Source organism: Lissotriton vulgaris, chromosome 7, assembly GCF_964263255.1.
Source record: "Lissotriton vulgaris chromosome 7, aLisVul1.2, whole genome shotgun sequence".
Classification (NCBI taxonomy): Eukaryota; Metazoa; Chordata; class Amphibia; order Caudata; family Salamandridae; genus Lissotriton; species Lissotriton vulgaris.
The window spans coordinates 272,374,575-272,396,219 of record NC_141695.1 but is presented as its reverse complement, the minus strand read 5'-3'; the positions used below and the strand labels follow the sequence as shown (position 1 = coordinate 272,396,219).

Genomic DNA, 21,645 nt, shown 5'->3' with positions numbered 1-21,645 from the left:
CCAAACATGGCTAGTGTTGCATGTTTGCGAGCACCTTTAAAAACAATGTTAGTGTCAACACCTGAGTTTAGCTTTGCTTTAGCCCCTGAAAAAGAGACCCAGTGTGCAGTGATGCACATGTAATCAGCGCCTGCGCCACTGGTCCACATGTCTGTTGTCAGATGTATAGTGTGAACAGCACTCCTCTGCAAAGCTGCCCCAATCACCTTCAGAACATCTTCATGTAGTGCTGGAACCGCAACTCGGGCAAAATAGAACCGGCTAGGAACCTTCCATTTAGGGCAGAGCGCTGTCACTAATTCTAGAAAACCAACCCCTTCTACAAAAGAAAAAGGGAGAAGGTCCAGAGCTAGCATTTTAGCCAGCTTAGTGTTATACAGACGGGTCATTGGGTGGTTGCGTTCATATTGCGCTTCTGTAAACAACATCTTTTTAATGTTGCCCTGGACCAATGATTTACGGGATGATGATGATCTCTTCGACCCAGTTACGCTCGCTGATGAACTTTTCCGCATTGATGTCTCACTCTCTCCCACACTCTTAGTGTGGCTCCCATGGGGTGTGCTGCTGACATGGGAACTGGGTGTAAGTGAAGTGTTTGAATCGTCTTCTTCTACCTCCTCGTCATCAGCAGATGACAAATCAACGTTTTCATTACGTGCAATTCCGGCTTTCTTGACCGCCTCTAGGTGCGGAAACCATTCGACAGCGTGCCTTCTCTCAAGATGACCTCTCTGGCCTCCGGTACCATAGTTAGAACCAAGCTTACCACGACTAAATCGAAGCTTACAAAGGCTACAAATGGCTACGTTTTCCTTTTTTGGGCAAACACTAAAGAAGTCCCAAACTGGAGACTTGAAATGTCTTCGGGGGCCGGAGGAGGCGGCGATACTGGTGGTGGTGGTCCTGCTGCTAATGACAGATGAAGTGGAGGATGTGGATTGCCGAACTTCAGTACGTTTTGCACTTTCACCACCACGAATTGAGGTCGAGGACGAGGTGGGTACCTTCTTGCGAAGAAATATGGAAGCGGTAGGTTTTGGTGTACTACTTAACTCCAAATCTAATAATTCCATTTCCATTGCCTCCTCGCCGACATCATCATCACGCTCAGCAGCTTCTCGGGATAGGGTCAAAATGTCTCTTTGCTGCATGCCCGGTGGGGCTGCAGTGACCTTTGTGATGACTGGCTGGTCGTCATCGTGAGAGGCTTCATCACCAGCAGTATCTGTCACTTCTTGTTGAGCCTCATCACACTCCATAGGTTTGAGTTTTTGGACGACCTTCCTTTTACGCTTAGGTTCCGGTGTCAGATCATGGTGTGCCTCACTGTCAGACCGCAGTTGTGGTTCCCAAGCTAGATCGTTATCATCAGAAGGAGGTGGGCTTGAAGAAGATGTAGACACCCCCCTTGATCTTTTCCTTGCTAGGGATGTGGAAGACAATGAATGATCATCAGGAGGAGTGGCTTCCAATGATACCTCGGCTTCATTGTCGATTTCCTGATGTGCCCCTACTTCGGGAGGAACAACTATTGTGGGCACTTGTGAACCTCCATGCACCTTTGCTTGCGCATCTCCTATTGCTGCCTCTCCTTCCACATGTACTTGGGCGTGTACTTGCACATGGTGTTGTTGTTGCGGCTGTGTTGATTCAGGGACATTGCTGCTACTTTCTTGCGATGAGCCAACATCACTGGTCGATGGTGATTGGAGAAGTACACTGACTGCCTCTGAAGCACTCAAGGGCTTTGACTTAAGTTGGCGTGGTGGTGGAGGCACTGAACCCAATGGAGCAGGGGTGCTGCTCCCAGCTTGGTCCCCAGCAGAACCTGCTGCAGCAGGCGTACTTTTTTTTTTGCTCCCAAAAAACGTGGCGGGTGGCACACCAGCCTCCTTGGTACCTTGCTTCTTCTGCTCCTTACTAGCAACTTTCTTGCTAGAGGAGCTACGGAGAACTTTCTTTGGGGGCGGGGCCATCTTCTTCAGAGCAGGTCAGAGAGCAGGCCGCAGTTGCACGAATTGTAGAGTTGTCTGAGGCCAGACGTGACGTCGCGTGACGTTATGCTGCACACACACACCGCTGCAGGACTTCTTCCTGGCACTGGTGGTTCTCTTGAGTCTTGTGCACCTAAAAAAAATGGAAGACAGAGGAACATCAGTTCAGTTATAGAGCACAAAAAAAAAAATCGAAAAACACTGCAAAATCAGCACAATCCCAATCCATCCATGCCCTCCATAATGTTTAAATTCAAGACAACCCACAGAAAGACTAGGCCCATGCAAGACTCACTAGTACCCCTGGGCATAAATAAAGGTTGAAAAGTAGGCAAAATGGTTGGAGGCCTAACAACAAAGCCTGCATTCAAAATGACCACTTGCCTGCCAGCACATGGCCAGTGCCTGTAGCTGCACTCAAAATGGCCACCAGCCACATGGCATGTCCCTCCCCATGAACACACCCAAAAATCGAAAAACACTGCAAAATCAGCACAATCCCATTCAATCCATGGCCTCCATGATGTTTAAATTCAAGACAGCCCACAGAAAGACTAGGCCCATGCTAGACTCAAATACCCCTGGTGAAAAGGCCACAAGTACAGGCCCAAAAATCGAAAAACACTGCAAAATCAGCACAATCCCATTCCATCCATGGCCTCCATGATGTTTAAATTCAAGACAGCCCACATAAAGACTAGGCCCATGCTAGACTCAAATACCCCTGGTGAAAAGGCCACAAGTACAGGCCCAAAAATCGAAAAACACTGCAAAATCAGCACAATCCCATTCCATCCATGGCCTCCATGATGTTTAAATTCAAGACAGCCCACAGAAAGACTAGGCCCATGCTAGACTCAAATACCCCTGGTGAAAAGGCCACAAGTACAGGCCCAAAAATCGAAAAACACTGCAAAATCAGCACAATCCCATTCCATCCATGGCCTCCATGATGTTTAAATTCAAGACAGCCCACAGAAAGACTAGGCCCATGCTAGACTCAACTACCCCTGGTGAAAAGGCCACAAGTACAGGCCCAAAAATCGAAAAACACTGCAAAATCACCACAATCCCATTCAATCCATGGCCTCCATGATGTTTAAATTCAAGACAACCCACAGAAATACTAGGCCCATGCAAGACTCACTACCCCTGGGCATAAATAAAGGTTGAAAAGTAGGCAAAATGGTTGGAGGCCTAACAACAAAGCCTGCATTCAAAATGGCCACTTGCCTGCCAGCACATGGCCAGTGCCTGTAGCTGCACTCAAAATGGCCACCAGCCACATGGCATGTCCCTCCCCATGAACACCCCCAAAAATCGAAAAACACTGCAAAATCAGCACAATCCCATTCCATCCATGGCCTCCATGATGTTTAAATTCAAGACAGCCCACAGAAAGACTAGGCCCATGCTAGACTCAAATACCCCTGGTGAAAAGGCCACAAGTACAGGCCCAAAAATCGAAAAACACTGCAAAATCAGCACAATCCCATTCCATCCATGGCCTCCATGATGTTTAAATTCAAGACAGCCCACAGAAAGACTAGGCCCATGCTAGACTCAAATACCCCTGGTGAAAAGGCCACAAGTACAGGCCCAAAAATCGAAAAACACTGCAAAATCAGCACAATCCCATTCAATCCATGGCCTCCATGATGTTTAAATTCAAGACAACCCACAGAAATACTAGGCCCATGCAAGACTCACTACCCCTGGGCATAAATAAAGGTTGAAAAGTAGGCAAAATGGTTGGAGGCCTAACAACAAAGCCTGCATTCAAAATGGCCACTTGCCTGCCAGCACATGGCCAGTGCCTGTAGCTGCACTCAAAATGGCCACCAGCCACATGGCATGTCCCTCCCCATGAACACACCCAAAAATCGAAAAACACTGCAAAATCAGCACAATCCCATTCAATCCATGGCCTCCATGATGTTTAAATTCAAGACAGCCCACAGAAAGACTAGGCCCATGCTAGACTCAAATACCCCTGGTGAAAAGGCCACAAGTACAGGCCCAAAAATCGAAAAACACTGCAAAATCAGCACAATCCCATTCCATCCATGGCCTCCATGATGTTTAAATTCAAGACAGCCCACAGAAAGACTAGGCCCATGCTAGACTCAAATACCCCTGGTGAAAAGGCCACAAGTACAGGCCCAAAAATCGAAAAACACTGCAAAATCAGCACAATCCCATTCCATCCATGGCCTCCATGATGTTTAAATTCAAGACAGCCCACAGAAAGACTAGGCCCATGCTAGACTCAAATACCCCTGGTGAAAAGGCCACAAGTACAGGCCCAAAAATCGAAAAACACTGCAAAATCAGCACAATCCCATTCAATCCATGGCCTCCATGATGTTTAAATTCAAGACAACCCACAGAAATACTAGGCCCATGCAAGACTCACTACCCCTGGGCATAAATAAAGGTTGAAAAGTAGGCAAAATGGTTGGAGGCCTAACAACAAAGCCTGCATTCAAAATGGCCACTTGCCTGCCAGCACATGGCCAGTGCCTGTAGCTGCACTCAAAATGGCCACCAGCCACATGGCATGTCCCTCCCCATGAACACCCCCAAAAATCGAAAAACACTGCAAAATCAGCACAATCCCATTCCATCCATGGCCTCCATGATGTTTAAATTCAAGACAGCCCACAGAAAGACTAGGCCCATGCTAGACTCAAATACCCCTGGTGAAAAGGCCACAAGTACAGGCCCAAAAATCGAAAAACACTGCAAAATCAGCACAATCCCATTCCATCCATGGCCTCCATGATGTTTAAATTCAAGACAGCCCACAGAAAGACTAGGCCCATGCACCACTCACTACCCCTGGTCAAGGCCCCAACAACAGGTCAAAAATCGAAAAACACAAAATTTTACAACAAAAAAAAAATCGAAAAACACAGAAAAATCAGCACAATCCCAATTCATCTATGGCCTCCATGATGTTTAAGTTCAAGACAACCCACAGAAAGAATCAGTCCACCCACCACTGGGCAAAAGGCCCCAAAACAGCCCAAAAATCGAAAATCCCAAAATTTTAGTTGCAGCAACTGTAATGCCCCAAACAAACTTACTTGTAAAATTTCTAATCCAACAGTGATCCAAAGAAAGTCAAAAAGGCCTCAAATCCAAAGATCCAGCAGCATCCACAAAAAGTAATCCTTCCAGGTCCACATCCAAATGAAAAGTGACCAGGAGATGGACAAAGCACTGGGAGGAGCCTGCTGAACAGGAACAGGAAGTTGAAGACTATGGGGCACTTCCTTCCTCCCACCCCCCTGCCCCCCTCCCCAAAATGGACTCCTCGCTAAAAAAGTGCAGGCAAATGTCAAACTAAGGAGTTATTCACATAAAAATCATCATTTCTAGAAGGTTTATGCTGCTTGCTGGTGGATTTCTTGCGCAGAATTGCAAATTTATATTTTCGCTCGCCGCATCTCAAATCTCGCAATTGCGAAGTACCGCGAGACGTGATCTCACCGTACTCGCGTTGACAAGCTATCGCTGGCAAGCCGCGATGACGTAATCGCGCTCGCCAATTCCCGCGGGATCACACAGCAAGATCCAAAATGGCGCAGCACTCGCAAACTATCGAAAAAAACAACTCGGCAAACGATGATAAACGCCGCGCGCCGCAAAAATTGTATCACCAACGCCGCGCGCCGCCAAAAAAATCCGCTGCGTGCGAATTTGCGGATTTTGCGGGAAATCCGCAAATCTCGCGGATTGCGGATTTCCCGAAAATCCGCAAAATCCGCGAGCGGAACGGATTTTCCGCCCACGCTTAGCCGAAACTCCCTGTATCCTTTCTAGTTTCTCAAAGATGCATCCCATTCCTACATCTTCAACTTCAATCTGGAACCCCAGGGGATATTACTTACTCAGAATAATGGCAATATACACTAATTTGCCAAAAACACAAACTTGTATATCAAAATCAGTCCACTTGATAACACTCAACTACTTAAAGTCTGCATAAAGCTAATTAAAAACTGAATGTCAAGACCTGACCAACAGCTCAGCCTGATAAATACAGAAGTTTTACTGTTCTCCAACAATGTCAACCAACCTTTTATTCATGCTTGGCTAGTAGGCACGAGCATAGACTTCTTTACCCCAACATCAAATACAAAATCGCTTTGATTTATAGTTAACATGATCGCAGGGAAACAGCTCTTTCACTCATAAAAATGCAAACCTTTCCTACATAAATTTTATTTCTGTTAAACAGTGACCAGTTCTTTCCTAACTAGATAGAGGCAGTGTTCTAGTCTACCACATCACTGACTGCATTGGCTCCTCTGAAAGGCATCCAGCACTTGTAGGTTCACCTCATCTAGGACCAGAACCAATTTGATCACTTAACCTGATCCCTCTCACAGCCTGCATCATTTTCAATACCACCCTCATCACCTACAAGACCTTCAGAAGCAACACAACTATACCTGACAGAGAAATTAGCAACCTTGCATGGTCAATTTCAAAATTAGAGCCAGGCCATTGCTAGGTTATAGATAAGCTTACTCAGGAAGGAAATGTTCATACCTTTTCAGTCTATATACCCATTATCTGGAAGCATATCCCCATTGACATTGCACCTGTTCAACTCTACTGTGATTAAGAAGGCCCCTGAAGAGGAGGCAACCCACAACATGAATCATTTGTTCGTGGAGGAGCAAGATGGCGGCCGCTTAGAGGCCTATTGCAGCACCAGCGAAGCCGCTCTGAGTCAGGTTATGATGTGAAGACCCCTAAAGGCTTGCAGAATACGCTTAACTCCTTAAGGAGTTTTGAAAATACCACCCCATACCTACCATACCACTCTATGTTGGGGGCGCAGTACTCCCATAAAAGACTTTGGGCACTTGTTACAAAATTTGGGCTCCGGATAATCAGGCACTCCATACCCAAGTTTCTGTCTCACCTGGTTAGTCTGTGTACGTGGAACAGCGGAGGGATGGCTCTGAAAGTGGCGGTGAATGCCGTGGGCTCCAAGACAACGGCAGCGGATGAGTCTGCCGCAGGCTAAGTGGTGTTGGAGAAGAGTATACTGGAACAAGCGCAGAGCAAGCCGCAGCAGGCACGTACTCCGGATCAGCCAAGGAGGGGGAGCAGCGGGGCATCCGGGAAGAACCGTCCAGCCACCCCCTCAGTAGCCGACATGTTATTGCAGCTGCAAAGCTCCCCAGCTGTGGAACTCGGTACCTCTTTCGCTGCGCAACACTGCCAATTTGCTCCAGTTCAGGAAGAGCCTGAAGACCTGGCTTTTTAATCTTTAGGCTGTTCTCATTGTTTCTGTTTTAGTTCTTTTTTTTGCTGTGTTGTGTTATTTTTATTCTGAGTTGCAGGTGGAAAGCGCCGGGACACTCTTTCTGAGTAGCCGTGCGCTATACAAGAGCGCTATAACATAACATGACATAACATTGCATGGCAAGGAGCAACAACAGACATAGGTGGTAGGGGGCGGCAGTGGTCCCTAATACAGAAAACAATACAAGAAGGAAGCAAAATGAGGAGGTGAGCCCGAGCAGGTCTGTTGAAGCTTCTCAAGGCACTCAAGGCACTAAATTTAAGTTAACCACTAGGGATCTCAGTGAGTGTGCTCCACCTGCTGTACAGCTCCCCCCAGTGACAGTAACACCAGTCCCTCTCCAGTAGAGAATGCGGGGGGGATGACACAGTAGCTCTGGCCACGGTATCTCTGGCCCCCCAGGAGTCAAGTCAAGTCAAGTCAAAAGATTTATATAGCGCGCTACATTTCCAGAGGGTCTCAAGGCGCTTGAGGAAGGGTGGGGAATTACTTGTCAAATATCCATGTCTTAAGTTGCTTTCTGAATGCTAGGTGGTTCTGAGTGAGGCGAAGGTGGGTAGGGAGGGAGTTCCAGGTTTTAGCTGCTAGGTAGGAGAAGGATCTACCTCCCATGGTTGATTTGTTGATGTGAGGTACAGTAGCAAGGGCTTGGTTGGAGGATCGTAGCTGGCGAGAGGGGGTGTAGAAGGAGAGTTGTGCGTTGAGGCATTCAGGTCCCAGTTCGTAAAGTGCTTTGTGTGCGTGGGTTAGGAGGCGGAAAGTGATCCTCTTATTGACGGGAGCCAGTGGAGGTTTTTCAGGTGACCAGAGATGTGGTCTTTACGCGGGATGTCTAGTATGAGTCTGGCTGAAGCGTTCTGGATGCGTTGGAGTTTTTTCTGGATTTTTGCGGTGGTACCGGCGTATAGGGTGTTTCCGTTGTCCAGGCGGCTCGTGACCAGTGCGTGGGTGACTGTTTTTCTAGTTTCGGTGGGGATCCAGCGAAATGTTTTTTTGAGCATTCGAAGAATGTTGAAGCAGGATGATGAAACGGCGTTGACTTGTCTGTTCATGGAGAGCGAGGAGTCCAGGATGACGCCCAGGTTCCGTGCGTGGTCCGTCGGGATGGGTGCTTTTCCAAGGGCCTCTGGCCACCAAGAGTCATCCTAGGCGGAGGGGGAGGTACCTAAGATAAGGACTTCTGTTTTGTCTGAATTCAGTTTCAGACGGCTGTGCTTCATCCACTCGGATACTTCTTTCATTCCTACATGTAGGTTGGTTTTGGCGGTGTTAGGGTCTTTGGTGAGTGAGAGGATCAGTTGAGTGTCGTCAGCGTAGGAGATGATGTTGAGGTTGTGCTGGCGTGCGATGGCCGCGAGGGGGCTCATGTATACGTTGAAGAGGGTGGGGCTGAGAGAAGATCCTTGTGGTACACCGTAGATGACTTCAGTGGCCTCAGACTTGAATGGTGGGAGGCGGACTCTCTGGGTTCTTCCGGTGAGGAACGAGGTGATCCATTCCAGTGCTTTTCCTTGGATTCCGATGTTTCTGAGGCGCTGTAGAAGGGTGCTATGGCAGACTGTCTCGAAGGCTGCGTAGAGGTCGCGGAGGATGAGGGCGACTGTGTCTCCATTGTCCAGTAGAGTTTGAATGTCGTCTGTTGCTGCGATGAGGGCGGTCTCAGTGTTGTGTTTGGCTCGGAAGCCGGACTGTGAGGAGTCGAGGGATTTGTTGGTTTCGAGGAAGGCGGCGAGCTGGTTGTTGACAGCTTTCTCGATGACTTTGGCCGGGAATGGAAGGAGCGAGATGGGGCAGTAGTTTTTGAGTTCGGTGGGGTCAGCTGTGGGTTTTTTCAGAAGGGCGCGGAGTTCGCCGTGTTTCCAGCTTTCCGGGAAGGTGGTGGAGTTGAGGGAGCAGTTGATGACGTCACGGAGGTGTGGAGCTATGAAGGAGTCTGCTTTGTTGAAGATGTGGTGAGGGCATGGGTCTGTTGGGGATCCTGAGTGGATGGAGTTCATCAGGCGGATGGTGTCCTCAGTGGAGATTGGGTTCCAGTCATTAAGGATGTTCAAGGGGGGTGAGGGTACGGCAGAAGGTTGGGTGGGTTGGTCTCCGGGTCGGTTGTCGAAGCTGTTGTGGATGTCTGCGATTTTGTTGTGGAAGAAGGAAGCTAGTGAGTCGCATAGGGCTTGGGAGGGGGTGATGTCGTTGGAGTTGGCTGATGGGTTGGTGAATTCTTTGACGATGTTGAATAATTCCTTGCTGTTGTGGGCGTTGTTATCTAGTCGGTCTTTGAATGCGGCTTTCTTGGCAGACCGGATTAGTTGGTGGTGTATGCGGGTGGCGTTTTTGAAGGCATCCCTGGTGGTGGTGTTTGGGTCTTTTTTCCAGGCCTTCTCGAGGGAGCGACACAGTTTCTTCGATTTCTTAAGATCATCGTTGAACCAGGAGGCGTTTTTGCTGCCTAGTTTGGTTTGACGTTTTTTCAGCGGTGCTAGGATGTCGGCGCTGTTGGATAGCCATTGGGTGAGGTTAATGGCTGCTTGGTCGGGGTTTGAGGGGTGGGCAGGGGGGTTTTGAAGAAGCACAGAGGAGATCTGGTCGATGGTGATTTTGTTCCAGTTTCTTCGCAGGGTAGGATGAGGATGGTTGTGGGTTGTGGTCTTATTGTAGATAAAGTGAACGCAGCTGTGGTCCGTCCAATGGAGCGCTGTGGTGTGACTGAAGGAGACATGTTTGCTGGAAGTGAAGATAGGGTCGAGTGTGTGACCTGCAATGTGGGTGGGGGTGGTGACAAGTTGTTTGAGTCCGAGGTTGGCGAGGTTGTCCAGGAGGGTGGTAGTGTTATTGTCGTTGCTCTTTTCCAGGTGAAAGTTGAAATCACCCAATAGAATGTATTCCTCGGAGGGGATGGCGTGTGGGGTGATAAAGTCAGTGATGTCGTCACTGAATTGTGCACGGGGCCTTGGAGGCCGGGAGAGGAGAGTGCCTCTGAGTGTTGTGTTGGGGTCAGTGTGGATCTGGAAGTGAAGGTGTTCGGCGCTGGCAAGGTTGACGTCTGAGCTTGTTGAGATGCGGATGGAATTCTTGTGGACGATAGCGATGCCTCCTCCTGTTTGGTTGGTGCGGTCCTTTCGGATGATCTTGTATCCTTCCGGGATGGCAATGGTGATGTCTGGGGCTGAGGAGGCGTTCATCCATGTTTCTGTTAGGAAGCCTACGTCCGGGGAGATGGTGTCTAGTAGATTCCAGAGGTCGATGGCGTGCCTGTGGACCGATCAGGTGTTGAGCAGGATGCATTTAAGGTGGTTAGCGTTGGAGCTCTGTTTGGTGTTCGTGGATGAGGAGTTGGTCTTGGTGCCGTCGAACTTGCAGGAATTGCAAGAGAAGGGTCCATGGGTGTGGCCAGGGGCGGCTTGGGCGCAATTGAAGAGTCGGCCGGGGTTAAGGGCTAGGAGGGTGGAGGCGGCGTAAGTAATGCGGGTGGGACGGGGGCCAGAGGGACTGGCGCTGGGCGCCGGCCAGGCGCGGACGGGCGTAGACGGGCTTACCTTTGGCGCACCTTCGGCGCGGCCGTAGCGCGTGGACGCTGCGCGTTGGGACATCTGACATTAATGGATAGTGGAGGGGGCGGAGCGGGGGAGGGGCAGCTGGGAGGCGGGAGGTGGGCTCTAGGTGCTGGTTAAGCACAACAATCAAAATGGTGGGGGGATCGAAATACAGCCTGGGCGAGGTTGGGGTGGATGAGAGGAGAGACGCTGAGGGCAGTGGCACCGGCGCTACGTAGAGTTAGAAAAGTGAGTCTGAGCGCTGGCTGACAATCGATGTTAAAATGCCGAGGTGCACGTTAGCAAAATCGGAATTGAGCGCACAATGCAATTTTTAAACATAAAGTGCAGGTATACAAGGCGGCAGCAGTGGCAGGCAAAACTATGGCAGGCAGGCGTATAGCGCTACAATACCAGTCTCTGTGAAGCGCTGTGGCAGTCAGGCAGGATGCACGGGGAGCGGCCGCTTCCTACGAGGTAGGAGAGGTCACACAAGATGCAGAAACTAACAGTAAGAATGCAGATACGGCCTCTGTTTGTGAAGAAGCGACAGTTGAGAGGGGGCTACAGCAATCTGCCTCAATGCTGGGGACTGGCGATGCAATGTGGGGAGCAGATCTCCCAGTAAGGGGTAAGGACGGATTAGATCTGGATAAAGATAAGGAGCCTAGTGACTGTTTTTTTTTTTGTCTCTGAAGAGGCGGAATCATCGGAGCTCATCACTAGGGGGGAGTAACTTGGATTCAGACCTGGAAGACAGTAATCTAGACCTCCCTACAATAACTAAAAAAGCTAATCCGCAATGAGATGTACAAGGCTGAGGAAAAGAGGTCCTAAGATAGGACTATTCATCTGCCACCCCACTTTCTGGTAAACCCCCCCCCTGTAACTAGCACCACCCCTCCTATGCTGGAGGTTATACATCAGGCCATCGTCTCCCACAGGAAAGAAACGCATCAGGACCGTCACAAGGCACAGGCTGCCATGAGAAAATGCAAGGGGTCATCAGGAAGCTCTCCAAGGCATGTTTTAATGTAGGTGAGAGAGTGACAAACCTTGAGGAAAAAATAGTTGCGACAGAGGCAGAAGCAGCCAGTGCATCAACCCAGGTGGGGGCTCAAAGCTCACAGATTAAGGACATCCAGTGGAAGTTGGAGGAATTTGAGAACAGGCAGAGGAGGAATAACCTCAGGGTATTGAGGGTGCCAGAGGCAGTGGAAGGGTCAGACGCTAGGGTATACATAATCAAACGGTTTAAGTCTGCCTTTCTGGAGCAGTGGAATGGAACTAGACTGCTGAAATCCAACGAGCACACCGTACTAAATTACGAGCTCCAGTGAGAGAGGGGGATAAACCACGAGCAATTTTGGTGTTCCTAGGGAATTTTCTATTGCAACAGGCTATCTCAGAGAAGGCCAGACCAGAAGCAAAGAGATCTAGTGGTCGGGTCTCATTTTCCTTCGCCCTGACTTCTGCCACTCAACGGTAGAGAGACGCTGGAGGCTGAGACAATTAATAAAACCGTTCCAGGAGAAGAATATCCAGACGTATCTAATTAACCCGGCACAACATAAGGTGATCCATGAGTGACATACACGCTGCTTTTCCTCCGAGATAAAATCCAGAGAATACCTGGACGCGGTTGACGAATAAAAAGTTTGGCTGTGAGGTGAAGAAAGGGAGGCAGAGGAGAGAATAAAAGAGACTGGTTGTGGTGGTTCTATGGTTTAATGGGAGGATGGGTGGAGGGGGTGTTAAGACACTCCAGAGTTATATATATTTCAGTTTGTGGTTTCTGATTTAATTTTGCGTGTAAGATTTATGTTTTGGTAGGATTAAGGGGGTAGGAGGAAGATATGGTGATTAGCCTAGAAAGGACCCAGGCTGCTAATGCTGCAGACATCACATGCACAGACATAGGTCTGAGTGCTTCTTAAGGGTGGAGGGAGTAGGGGGCAGGGGGAGGGAAGGATGGGGATTGGAGGGGGCAGAGGAGGATGGGAAGGAATGGGGAAAAGCCAAAAAAATAAAAAATACCTGGTGTTATTTTTTGATGGTTTAGGGCTTTCTGTTTCTAATCAGATGTATGGGCTGGTTCAAAAGAAATTTGGCATCCAAGCAGGGTTAAATGGGGAAACTTAAGATTTGTACGGTCAATATTGGGGGCCTAAATAACTGCAGGAAGAGGCAAATGATGGGGTATTTTGTAAGGCCGAACCATGTGGATGTGCTATGTTTACAGGAGACCCATCTACCATGGGCAAAAAAGCCATCTGTTAAGAATACGTGGTTTTGAGTTATTGGCCTGATCCTCACAGACATCTACAGTTAGAGGGGTGGCAATACTGGCCTGATCTACCTTGGGAGGGGCATGCACCATCTGGCATATTCCCCTGGGAGGTGGGCACTGGCCGAACATGGTCTAGGATTTACAATATGTACGATCTATGGTTCCAACCTGGATAACCCTGAGATATGTGAACATCTTGAAGTGGAATTATTGAATTGGCCGAGACCCATTATAGTATGCAGGGACTTGAATATCTCTGCTGATTTTACAAATAATGTTATTTATGCAGGCCGCAAGCCCAGGGTATACCGGGCACTGACCTCATTATTGGGATCACACGGATTGGCAAACATTTGGAACCTACTGATCGGTTTTCACATATTATTCATGCCCTTTCAAGAAATATACTAAGCTGGACTATTTCCTGATCTCTTCATCTGAACTGGAGAACGTTAACATTAATAAAATGCCTAAAGTGTTGTCCTATCATAATCCACTAACTTTGCAGTATGATTTAGATACTTTAACTAAAAATTATTCAAGGTGGACTTTCAAGAGAAAGTTATTAGCTGGCCCCAGATTTGTAGATCACCTGAGGATATGGGCCCAAGATTATTTTGATATGAATCGTTTCTGCTCATCCAGAAATAATGTGTGGGATGCATTTAAGGCAGCTAGGTTAAAACAGGAGGCTCGGCTAGAAAATGAGAGATTGGTCTGCCAGCTAGCAGCGGCAAAAGAACAGCATATAAAGGATATTGGGCAAGGGTGCAAGGCTGCTGTGAGCCAGCAGAAGATTCTTACCATTAAAGCAGAGCTGCATAAGTGGCTATCCCAGAAATCTGCCGATGAGTATCAGACAAATAGGGGCAAGATGTATGAGACGGGAGAGCAGGCAGGCAAGCTATTAGCACTCCAGGTCAGGCAAGAAAGTAGCAGAAATATAATTTCAAGAATACAAGAGGGGGGTCAGGATTATATGGACCCAGCCGATACATTGAACATTTTAAAAAACTTCTATCAAACATTGTACAAAGAAGAGGGTGGTCCTGAAGCTGTTAGCCTGGGGTTTGAGGATATAGACCCCCAGCTGGGTAATTTGGATAAAGAAATGTTGGAGAATGATCTGGCAATAGGTGAAGTGTTGGAAGCACTTCAGGAATTAGCAGCAGGAAAGGCCGCGCGGCAGGATAGTATACCACTTGAAGTATATAAAAGTATCCTGAATGAGATTGCCCCTATGCTACTGGATTTATTTAACGGTATAATATGCTCTGGTCTAATTTCAGAATCCTGGAAGGAAACAAATATTATTGTGTTCCATAAGAAAGGGAAGCCCAAGGAGAACCCCGGATCATATCGTTCAATATGGACACTAAGATCTATGCCAAGGTTCTATCTAGAAAGCTGGGAAGGGTCATAGGTAACTGATTCAGCGGTTTATATGGGAGACAGTAACAGCGCTGTAACAGATGCAACTATAAAAGATCATTTTACCCTGCTCCTGAAGTCAATAACAACACACCTTAAAAGAATAGATGCCTTACATCTAACTTTAGTAAGGAGAGCTAATGTACTCAAAATGATCATGCTCTCCAATGTACTATATCTCTTTTATTCTATCCCATTTATGATCGAGGAAGGCCTAATAAAGCCAGTAAAGGCAGCTTTTATGAATTTTATCTGGCAATATGGTAAAATCAGGCGCTCTATGAGATATCTGTCTCTTCCACAAGAAAAGGTGGGTGTGCAATCCCCAATAATAGATTTTATCATTGGGCTTGTTTGCTATGCCAGATGGTGATTTTATTTGATCCGGCCTCAAATTTAGCGGACACTCCATTTGGCAATATTAACCCACCCTCCATCTTTGAACTATTGCTGGGCAGAGAAGCTCTCAGGCTTCTGCTCCACAAAACCGATAGGTGCTACTATAAGAAAATGCATTATAAGGTTTTAGATGGTGTTCGGAAAATAGGGAAACTAATGCAAACATTAATAACAATCCCTAAAATTATACACTATACAACGCTTTAGAACTCCAGTCTGTTCCCTCAATTTAGTAATGATAGGATGGGGAGGCTTTGGGAGCAGCATGGAATTAAAAGAATAGGTGATATCTTTGAGGGGGGCAGCCTGATGAGATTTGAAGATATTCAGCAGAAATAATGCATCCCGGACAATCAAGGCTTTGAGTTTTTTCAAATCCATGAAACTTTAATGGGTATCAGACCACGGATTACCCCTGGGGGCAGAATTAATATATTGGATTCTTTATTAGGTGGTGGAACTAGGATTAAATTGACACATGGGTCCCTGTTATTGGGGACTCAGGATGATTTGGAAAAATGTGAAGCCTCGTGGGCAGCGAAACTTGGGGACCCAGATGTGGATATAGATAAAGCACTGCAACTTGCGGGGAAACTCTTTCGCTCCATGAATCTGAGAGCCCAACATTATAAGACCCTTTTTAATTTAAAAAAAATATATATTTTTATTAGATTTTTACGGGTGATACAGTACAGTCGTAAAATTCACTTGCAGAGGTCCAGTATACTCTCAGGCAAGTATTATAAGGTAGAAAAGACAGAGAGAGAACAGTAAGAGGGAGATGAGGGAAAGAAAGAGAGAGAGCAAAGTATGGCACAGGTTACAGAGTACTACAGAATCAAACTAGTTATCCTCACCATACACATTACCCAGACTACATTCCTAGCCATAAAAAACTTTCTCTATCCATGTCTCAAAGTTGAGGCTCCTCCCTCTATATTTGATTCTATGGTTTGCCCATGGCGATTCATAGGTGGAGCTCTTGATACTGGTCATCAATTTATTTGTCTACTTTTTTCATGGATATCTTGGTGTTTTTGAAAGTCTGTTTGGAGGAGGAGGGGAAGGTGTTTGTTGTGAGAAGTGTGAGGGGTTGTCTATTGTTTAGTATTGCTCTCTCTACCTGGAGCCACACTGGGGAGTAACTTGAACTACTACTGGGGATTAGCGTCAAAGACTCGATACTGATCTGTACTACTTGTTCGAACCCTTTGCATTTTTGTTTGACTTTGAAACTGACTTACTTGATTGTTTATGATATCACTTCACTGTACTTTTAACACTATTGATGTATCTGTTTATATATGCTCCCCTACTCTGTAAAGCGCTCTGATATCTGCGAAGATCTTGTTCGCGCTATATAAAACATTCTAAATAAATAAATAAATTGTGATCCCTGGTTTACCAAGAACGCTAGCTGGTATGTTTGGAAATCCGTGAGATTAAGGCCTCCATGTTTCTTTATTAGTCTCAGTTTCTGGATACTAATCCTAGCCCTTTTGTCCTACCATATGAATTATTAGATCATGTTGTCGGTTTTCTGATGGAATTCGTATGTTAGTTGGAGCGGAAGCATGCTTGATAGGGTGCCAGCGGTGTAGGGAAGGGCCCGCTGATTTACTGCATACGTTTTATTACTGTGATAAATTAAGTGCAATTCAAGGAGAAGTTGAGAAATTTTGGGAGGGGCTGCTAGGCGTTAAGATCAGCCCTAATTATAATAGGAATCAATAGCAATCTGGGGCTCAACAAGGAGGAGGAAGCCTTTGTATTCATATCTGTGGCGGGCCTCAGGATTTTACTTGCGGCAGGATACAAGGATACTGTAGCACCATCCTTCAAGATGTTGTTGGCTAGGCTCCTCATTATCCATAATATTAAATCCACCCTATATATGCATAGGGGTCGGAAAATGAGGGAACTAGGATTGAATATTTGGGCTCCTATTAAGGGATGGAGGATTCCGGTCTGTACGAAGCTCCCGGGATAGATCCCCTACATCCTTTTGTTGTATGTACTAGCTTATCAAGGGCGTCGGATGTGTATTTCTATCTCTGGTATGGAGATACCAGCCCAGGTTTACTCTGTAATAATGAATTATTTTCTAATTACTGTTTTATAAAGTCATGCCCTAATCTATTTATTGTGTAATGTATTGTATGATTGTATAAGCTTCAGATGTATGTATATTAGATTTTTATCAATACTGCAATGCAAACTGTATTTATTATTGAATGTGCCAGGTATTTTTTCACAAAAAAAAAAGAAGGCCACTGAAGAGACATATCTCGACAGAATCATCTCACCCGCAAAGTTACCACCTTCTCTCTCCCTCACTCTAAATGCCCATGAACTTTCACGAGTCTTCTGTGCTGCTCTTCCTTCAATGCGTTCCAGTTATGTTTGCAACGTGGTTACATGCACAAAAATATACATACTCTAACAATATAATGTTTTCTGCAAGGTCTCATTAGATTTTCGCCTTTTTATGGACTGCTTTGTGCTGGCATGAAGATTCAGAGGACCATGACACTGCTAGTCATTTTGGTAGGGCATTTTCTCTGTCCCTATGACAAGTGGCAGGCTTAACTACACCCAATGGTCTTATGTATTGACTTATGGACACAGGAAGATGAAGAAGGATTTAGGGGCACATTACCAACAACTAGCGAGTATTTTTTTAACGCCAAGCATCTCCGATTATTATCGCAGAGATAACGTGCTTTTAGCAACGTTTATCTCTAAAGCGATATAATATCCGGGGTTAGCAGCGAAATGCATGAATATCGCTTGTAATCCAGTGATATTCACGCATTATTGCTAATGAGGACTGAGCCATAATATCCAACTCCCATTGGATATAATGGCTAAGAACTGGTCTGAGCAGGCATTAGTTTTTGGAGATATTCGCGCTTAGTGTGAATTTTTCCATCGCTACGCCTGCCTTGCTAATGCGATAGCGACGTTAACGACTGCTTTCAGTATTGCCCACTTTGCATGTCATTAGCGATAAATATTGCTGACATGCAAAGTGGTCCCCAAACCGCTCGCTATCGCCTACAAGCTGTCGCTAACTGCTGTTAGCGACAGCTTGCTACTAGGGCGATAGAATTATCGCCCGCCTTGGTAATATGCCCCTTTTTTCCTTTGAGGATGATTTCGCTGTTGAGTTGGAAATGAATTGCAACGGAGTAGATAATATGGGAGCCCAGGTTAGGGAGAGGCCTGCTCCCTAGGAGCTTTTTTGAGAGATTCTGGAGAGACCAGCGGAGTCTTTTCTATGATCTACAGCAATGTGTGAGTCCTTACTGAAATGGCAATCAGGAGGAAGGTACTCTGTCATACTCTTGGACATGCAACTTGAGTCCCTCAATAGACCACCAGGAAAATTGAAAGCATTGGAGATTACCAACCTGGAAGGCAACCTGTTGTGCCTCTGAGTTTCTGGTCTCTCTATGTTAGAATAGATTGCATGTAATTCTTGTTGTCTTCTCTACTGGCTGTTTTTAAACAGTGACTTTTACAGCCCCATTGTTCGAAAGGATTTTTTTTGCGTTCACATCATGAGTTCATATCTATTGTTCCCTTAACCGTACTTTAAGCATTTTGTGACATTTAGCATCCTATAATTGGTTTGGAAATGTTATGGTGTTCTTGACTTGAATTATGTTTGGTACTGCTTGAATGTAGCATGCATTTATCTTGAAAATAAGGCTGGAACTTTGTGCTCGACTGACTCGGGGGCCACTAGCCATTTCACAGTGAACTGTACTGTAACCTAGGAAATGTGTCATATTTGATTGATGGGCCATCCCATTCCACTTTCTGACACCGACATATGTAAGTGTACTGTTTTGCTCCATCCCTTTTTGAGGTGTTTATATCTTCTTTTTAGACACAGAAAGATGCAAAACAGGACAGACTGCTGTGCGGAGGAAAAGCTCTTTCGAAGTACTGCTAAATTGCTTTAAGGTGTATATTAGGAAAGATTGAAAAATAACTATCAGCTGGGAATTTATTGGACGGCTTATGTAGTGGTGGAGGTGTTTGATGTTTATTCTTAGCATTCTTAGCACACACTGCTTAACTAAATTGTTTCCAGGTGCTTTAGGTTGCCCTGTTGGGCAAGGGAGGCAAAGTTAAAAATGTACTTGGCCTTGGCAAAATGTATGTAATTTCCTTTGTGAAAATTGTGTAAAATGGCCAAAAAACGATATGACATTTTAATTGATTGAACAAAATGTTGCCTTTTACTGACATCTTAGAGGAGGTGACAATCCATACACAAAATGGAAGGGGTCACCTTTTTAAAATAAAAATAATAAACAATTGTCCTCTTTAATTTTTAATTGCAATCCTGTTTTCTTTAGGAAAAATGGGGGGCATTTCAAAAGAAATACTTTCTTGAAAGGAAGTCACAGACATGATGGTCTGCTGGCTGCTGCAAGCCACCTTCCCTATAATGGTATCCAATTATAGTTAATATTCATGAGGTAGGCGTGATTGTGACTCACTACAATTCAGAGTTTTAGGAACCCACCTGTAGTTGACAGATTCCTTCTTAAAAATTATAAAGATCAGATGAAATGACGGTGGTCAAATATCTGGATAGACTGGACAAGTTGCAGTCATGCCCTCAGACTCACCAGTGCAGCATCTCGGGGCGGGTAATAATTGCAAAAATATTAGGAGACACTCTCCTCACAGGGCCGTAGACGTGATGCCATTTCCCAGCGCAGGATTAGAAGTAGGCAGAGAAATTATAAGTAATAGGTCCTATCAATGCACTGTGAATAGGGTACTTCCGTTAAAGAATAGCTGGTGATATTACAAGATGCATGTAAATGCATTTCACTGTAATAATTAAGAATGCCTGTTTTTTAATTACTGATTTCTTAATTTTTCTTTAGTTCACTTTGTCGGTGAATACCGGTTATTGTGTGTAATATTTTAATGTGAATGATGCTGAAATCAAAACAAAAATATCACTAACCCAATTGTGTCTCCCTATATTAGGGTGCCCACCCAACGCCACATTTAAATGCATGAAGACCTGTCGAGAAAACTGCGACAAGCTTAGCGAAAACAAACCTCCTGACTGTACTAGGGAATGCAACTACGGGTGTGAATGTGATCCTGGTTTCATATTCGAGACCAGCGACTCTAAGAAATGTGTAACATTTGAAACGTGCCAAGTTAAGTGCCCGGCGAACATGCATTTTCAGCCTTGTTTGAAATCCGATCATGCAACCTGTGCAAATCTGGATGTCAAACCTAACACCAGAGCCTGCGAGCCCTGGTGTGTCTGCGATACGGGCTATGTGTTCCGCTCTGCTGCCGATCGCACATGCGTGCCCATGTCTGAGTGTCCCAAGTAGGATAATTAACAAGGAAAAAGAGTTATATTTTAATGCATTCCCTTGCATTACCGTCTTGTTCACCGAATGTTCTGTCGATGAGGCATGTTTTTCTAAAACTGTTCTGTTTTATGTTCATTATTAAATTCATATGTAAATCAAACAATTCCTGTCAGCTGCTTTTTTCACACTTTAAGATCTGCAATGTAATAATAATATATCTTTATTTGGATATAAAACAAATATCCTTAAAAGAGTTTTTCAACAATTCACACCATGTACAAAAAATAAATAAAAGCAAGAGGTCAATTGGACTACAATAGTAAAATGTTGAACATCCGCATCACGATCTTCCTGTTTCTATTACATATTAAAAGTTGAGACCTAATGTGCAAAATAGTTCAGACACATGGCATAAAGCCAAGAAAATTGTGTTGCGCTGACAAGCAATGATATTGTACATATAAAAAACAATCCAGTATTCTGGAGAGTGCTCCTGGATACAATGGCCAGTCACATTAAAACATAAAATGCTCCTCTTTCCTTTTTTCTCCTTTTATTCCCCTTTTATTTTATTTTCTTTCCTTCTTCCCTCTTTCTCTTTTTAGTACTTAGAGGAAAAGTACGTATTGGTTAAGACGGTTAAATAAGGCGGGAGCGTTAGCTGGGCCTCTTATGCGTAAAATTACAATATGCCTGCCGTATATAGATTATTAGTCTTATATTTAAGTCTATGGTTTCAGGGTTCAAAGCTGCAATGATTGCTTGTCTGCAGGTCCGAACGCCCAGCCTGTTCCATTCAGCTTAAGTTTGCGTCTACGTTGGGAGATAAGGGCGGGGCAAAGGCAGACCACGTGGACCAAAGTTTCTGCTGTCTTACCGCACCCTCTGCACATAAGGTCTTCCGTAATGCGTCGCCAAGGGGGCAGATCTTTTAGGAATCGCCAATCACCCATTCTAATAGCCATGAAGTTGCGTTTTAAATACAATGGGTATGTGCAAGACAAGTAGATGGCAGAGGACAATCGCCCATAGGAGTTCATAGTTGCCCAAGCATGACTACGTTTGGCAAAAAGGGCTTTGTCGATAATGAGAGAGCTCATTCTCAGACATTTTTTAATAGTGGTTTTAAATGCTGTCATGCTAGGGTTGAGGGCCCATGGATCACCAGCAGGCATTTTGCGAATAGAATCCTTAAAAAGGTGACCATACGCGCCCCCTGGGTTTTTCTGAGTGATTTCTAGTCAGACTAGGGACTCTAGTGTGCCTGTGTCCGCTTGTCTGAATTTATGGCAGAAATGTGAGTAAGTCCCAATAT

General features: G+C 45.6%; 1 protein-coding gene across 1 annotated transcript in view; it reads left to right on the top strand.

The window, feature by feature from the left end:
* The window catches only part of LOC147701375 (uncharacterized), a 44,793-nt gene extending 24,306 nt beyond the window's left edge, over positions 1-20,487 (top strand). Inside the window, exon 4 of the mRNA XM_086928639.1 lies at positions 19,987-20,487. Coding sequence (XP_086784765.1) covers positions 19,987-20,348 — 362 coding nt within the window. The 3' untranslated portion in view covers positions 20,349-20,487. The remainder of the gene's footprint in view (positions 1-19,986) is intronic.
* Positions 20,488-21,645: the final 1,158 nt, after the last annotated feature.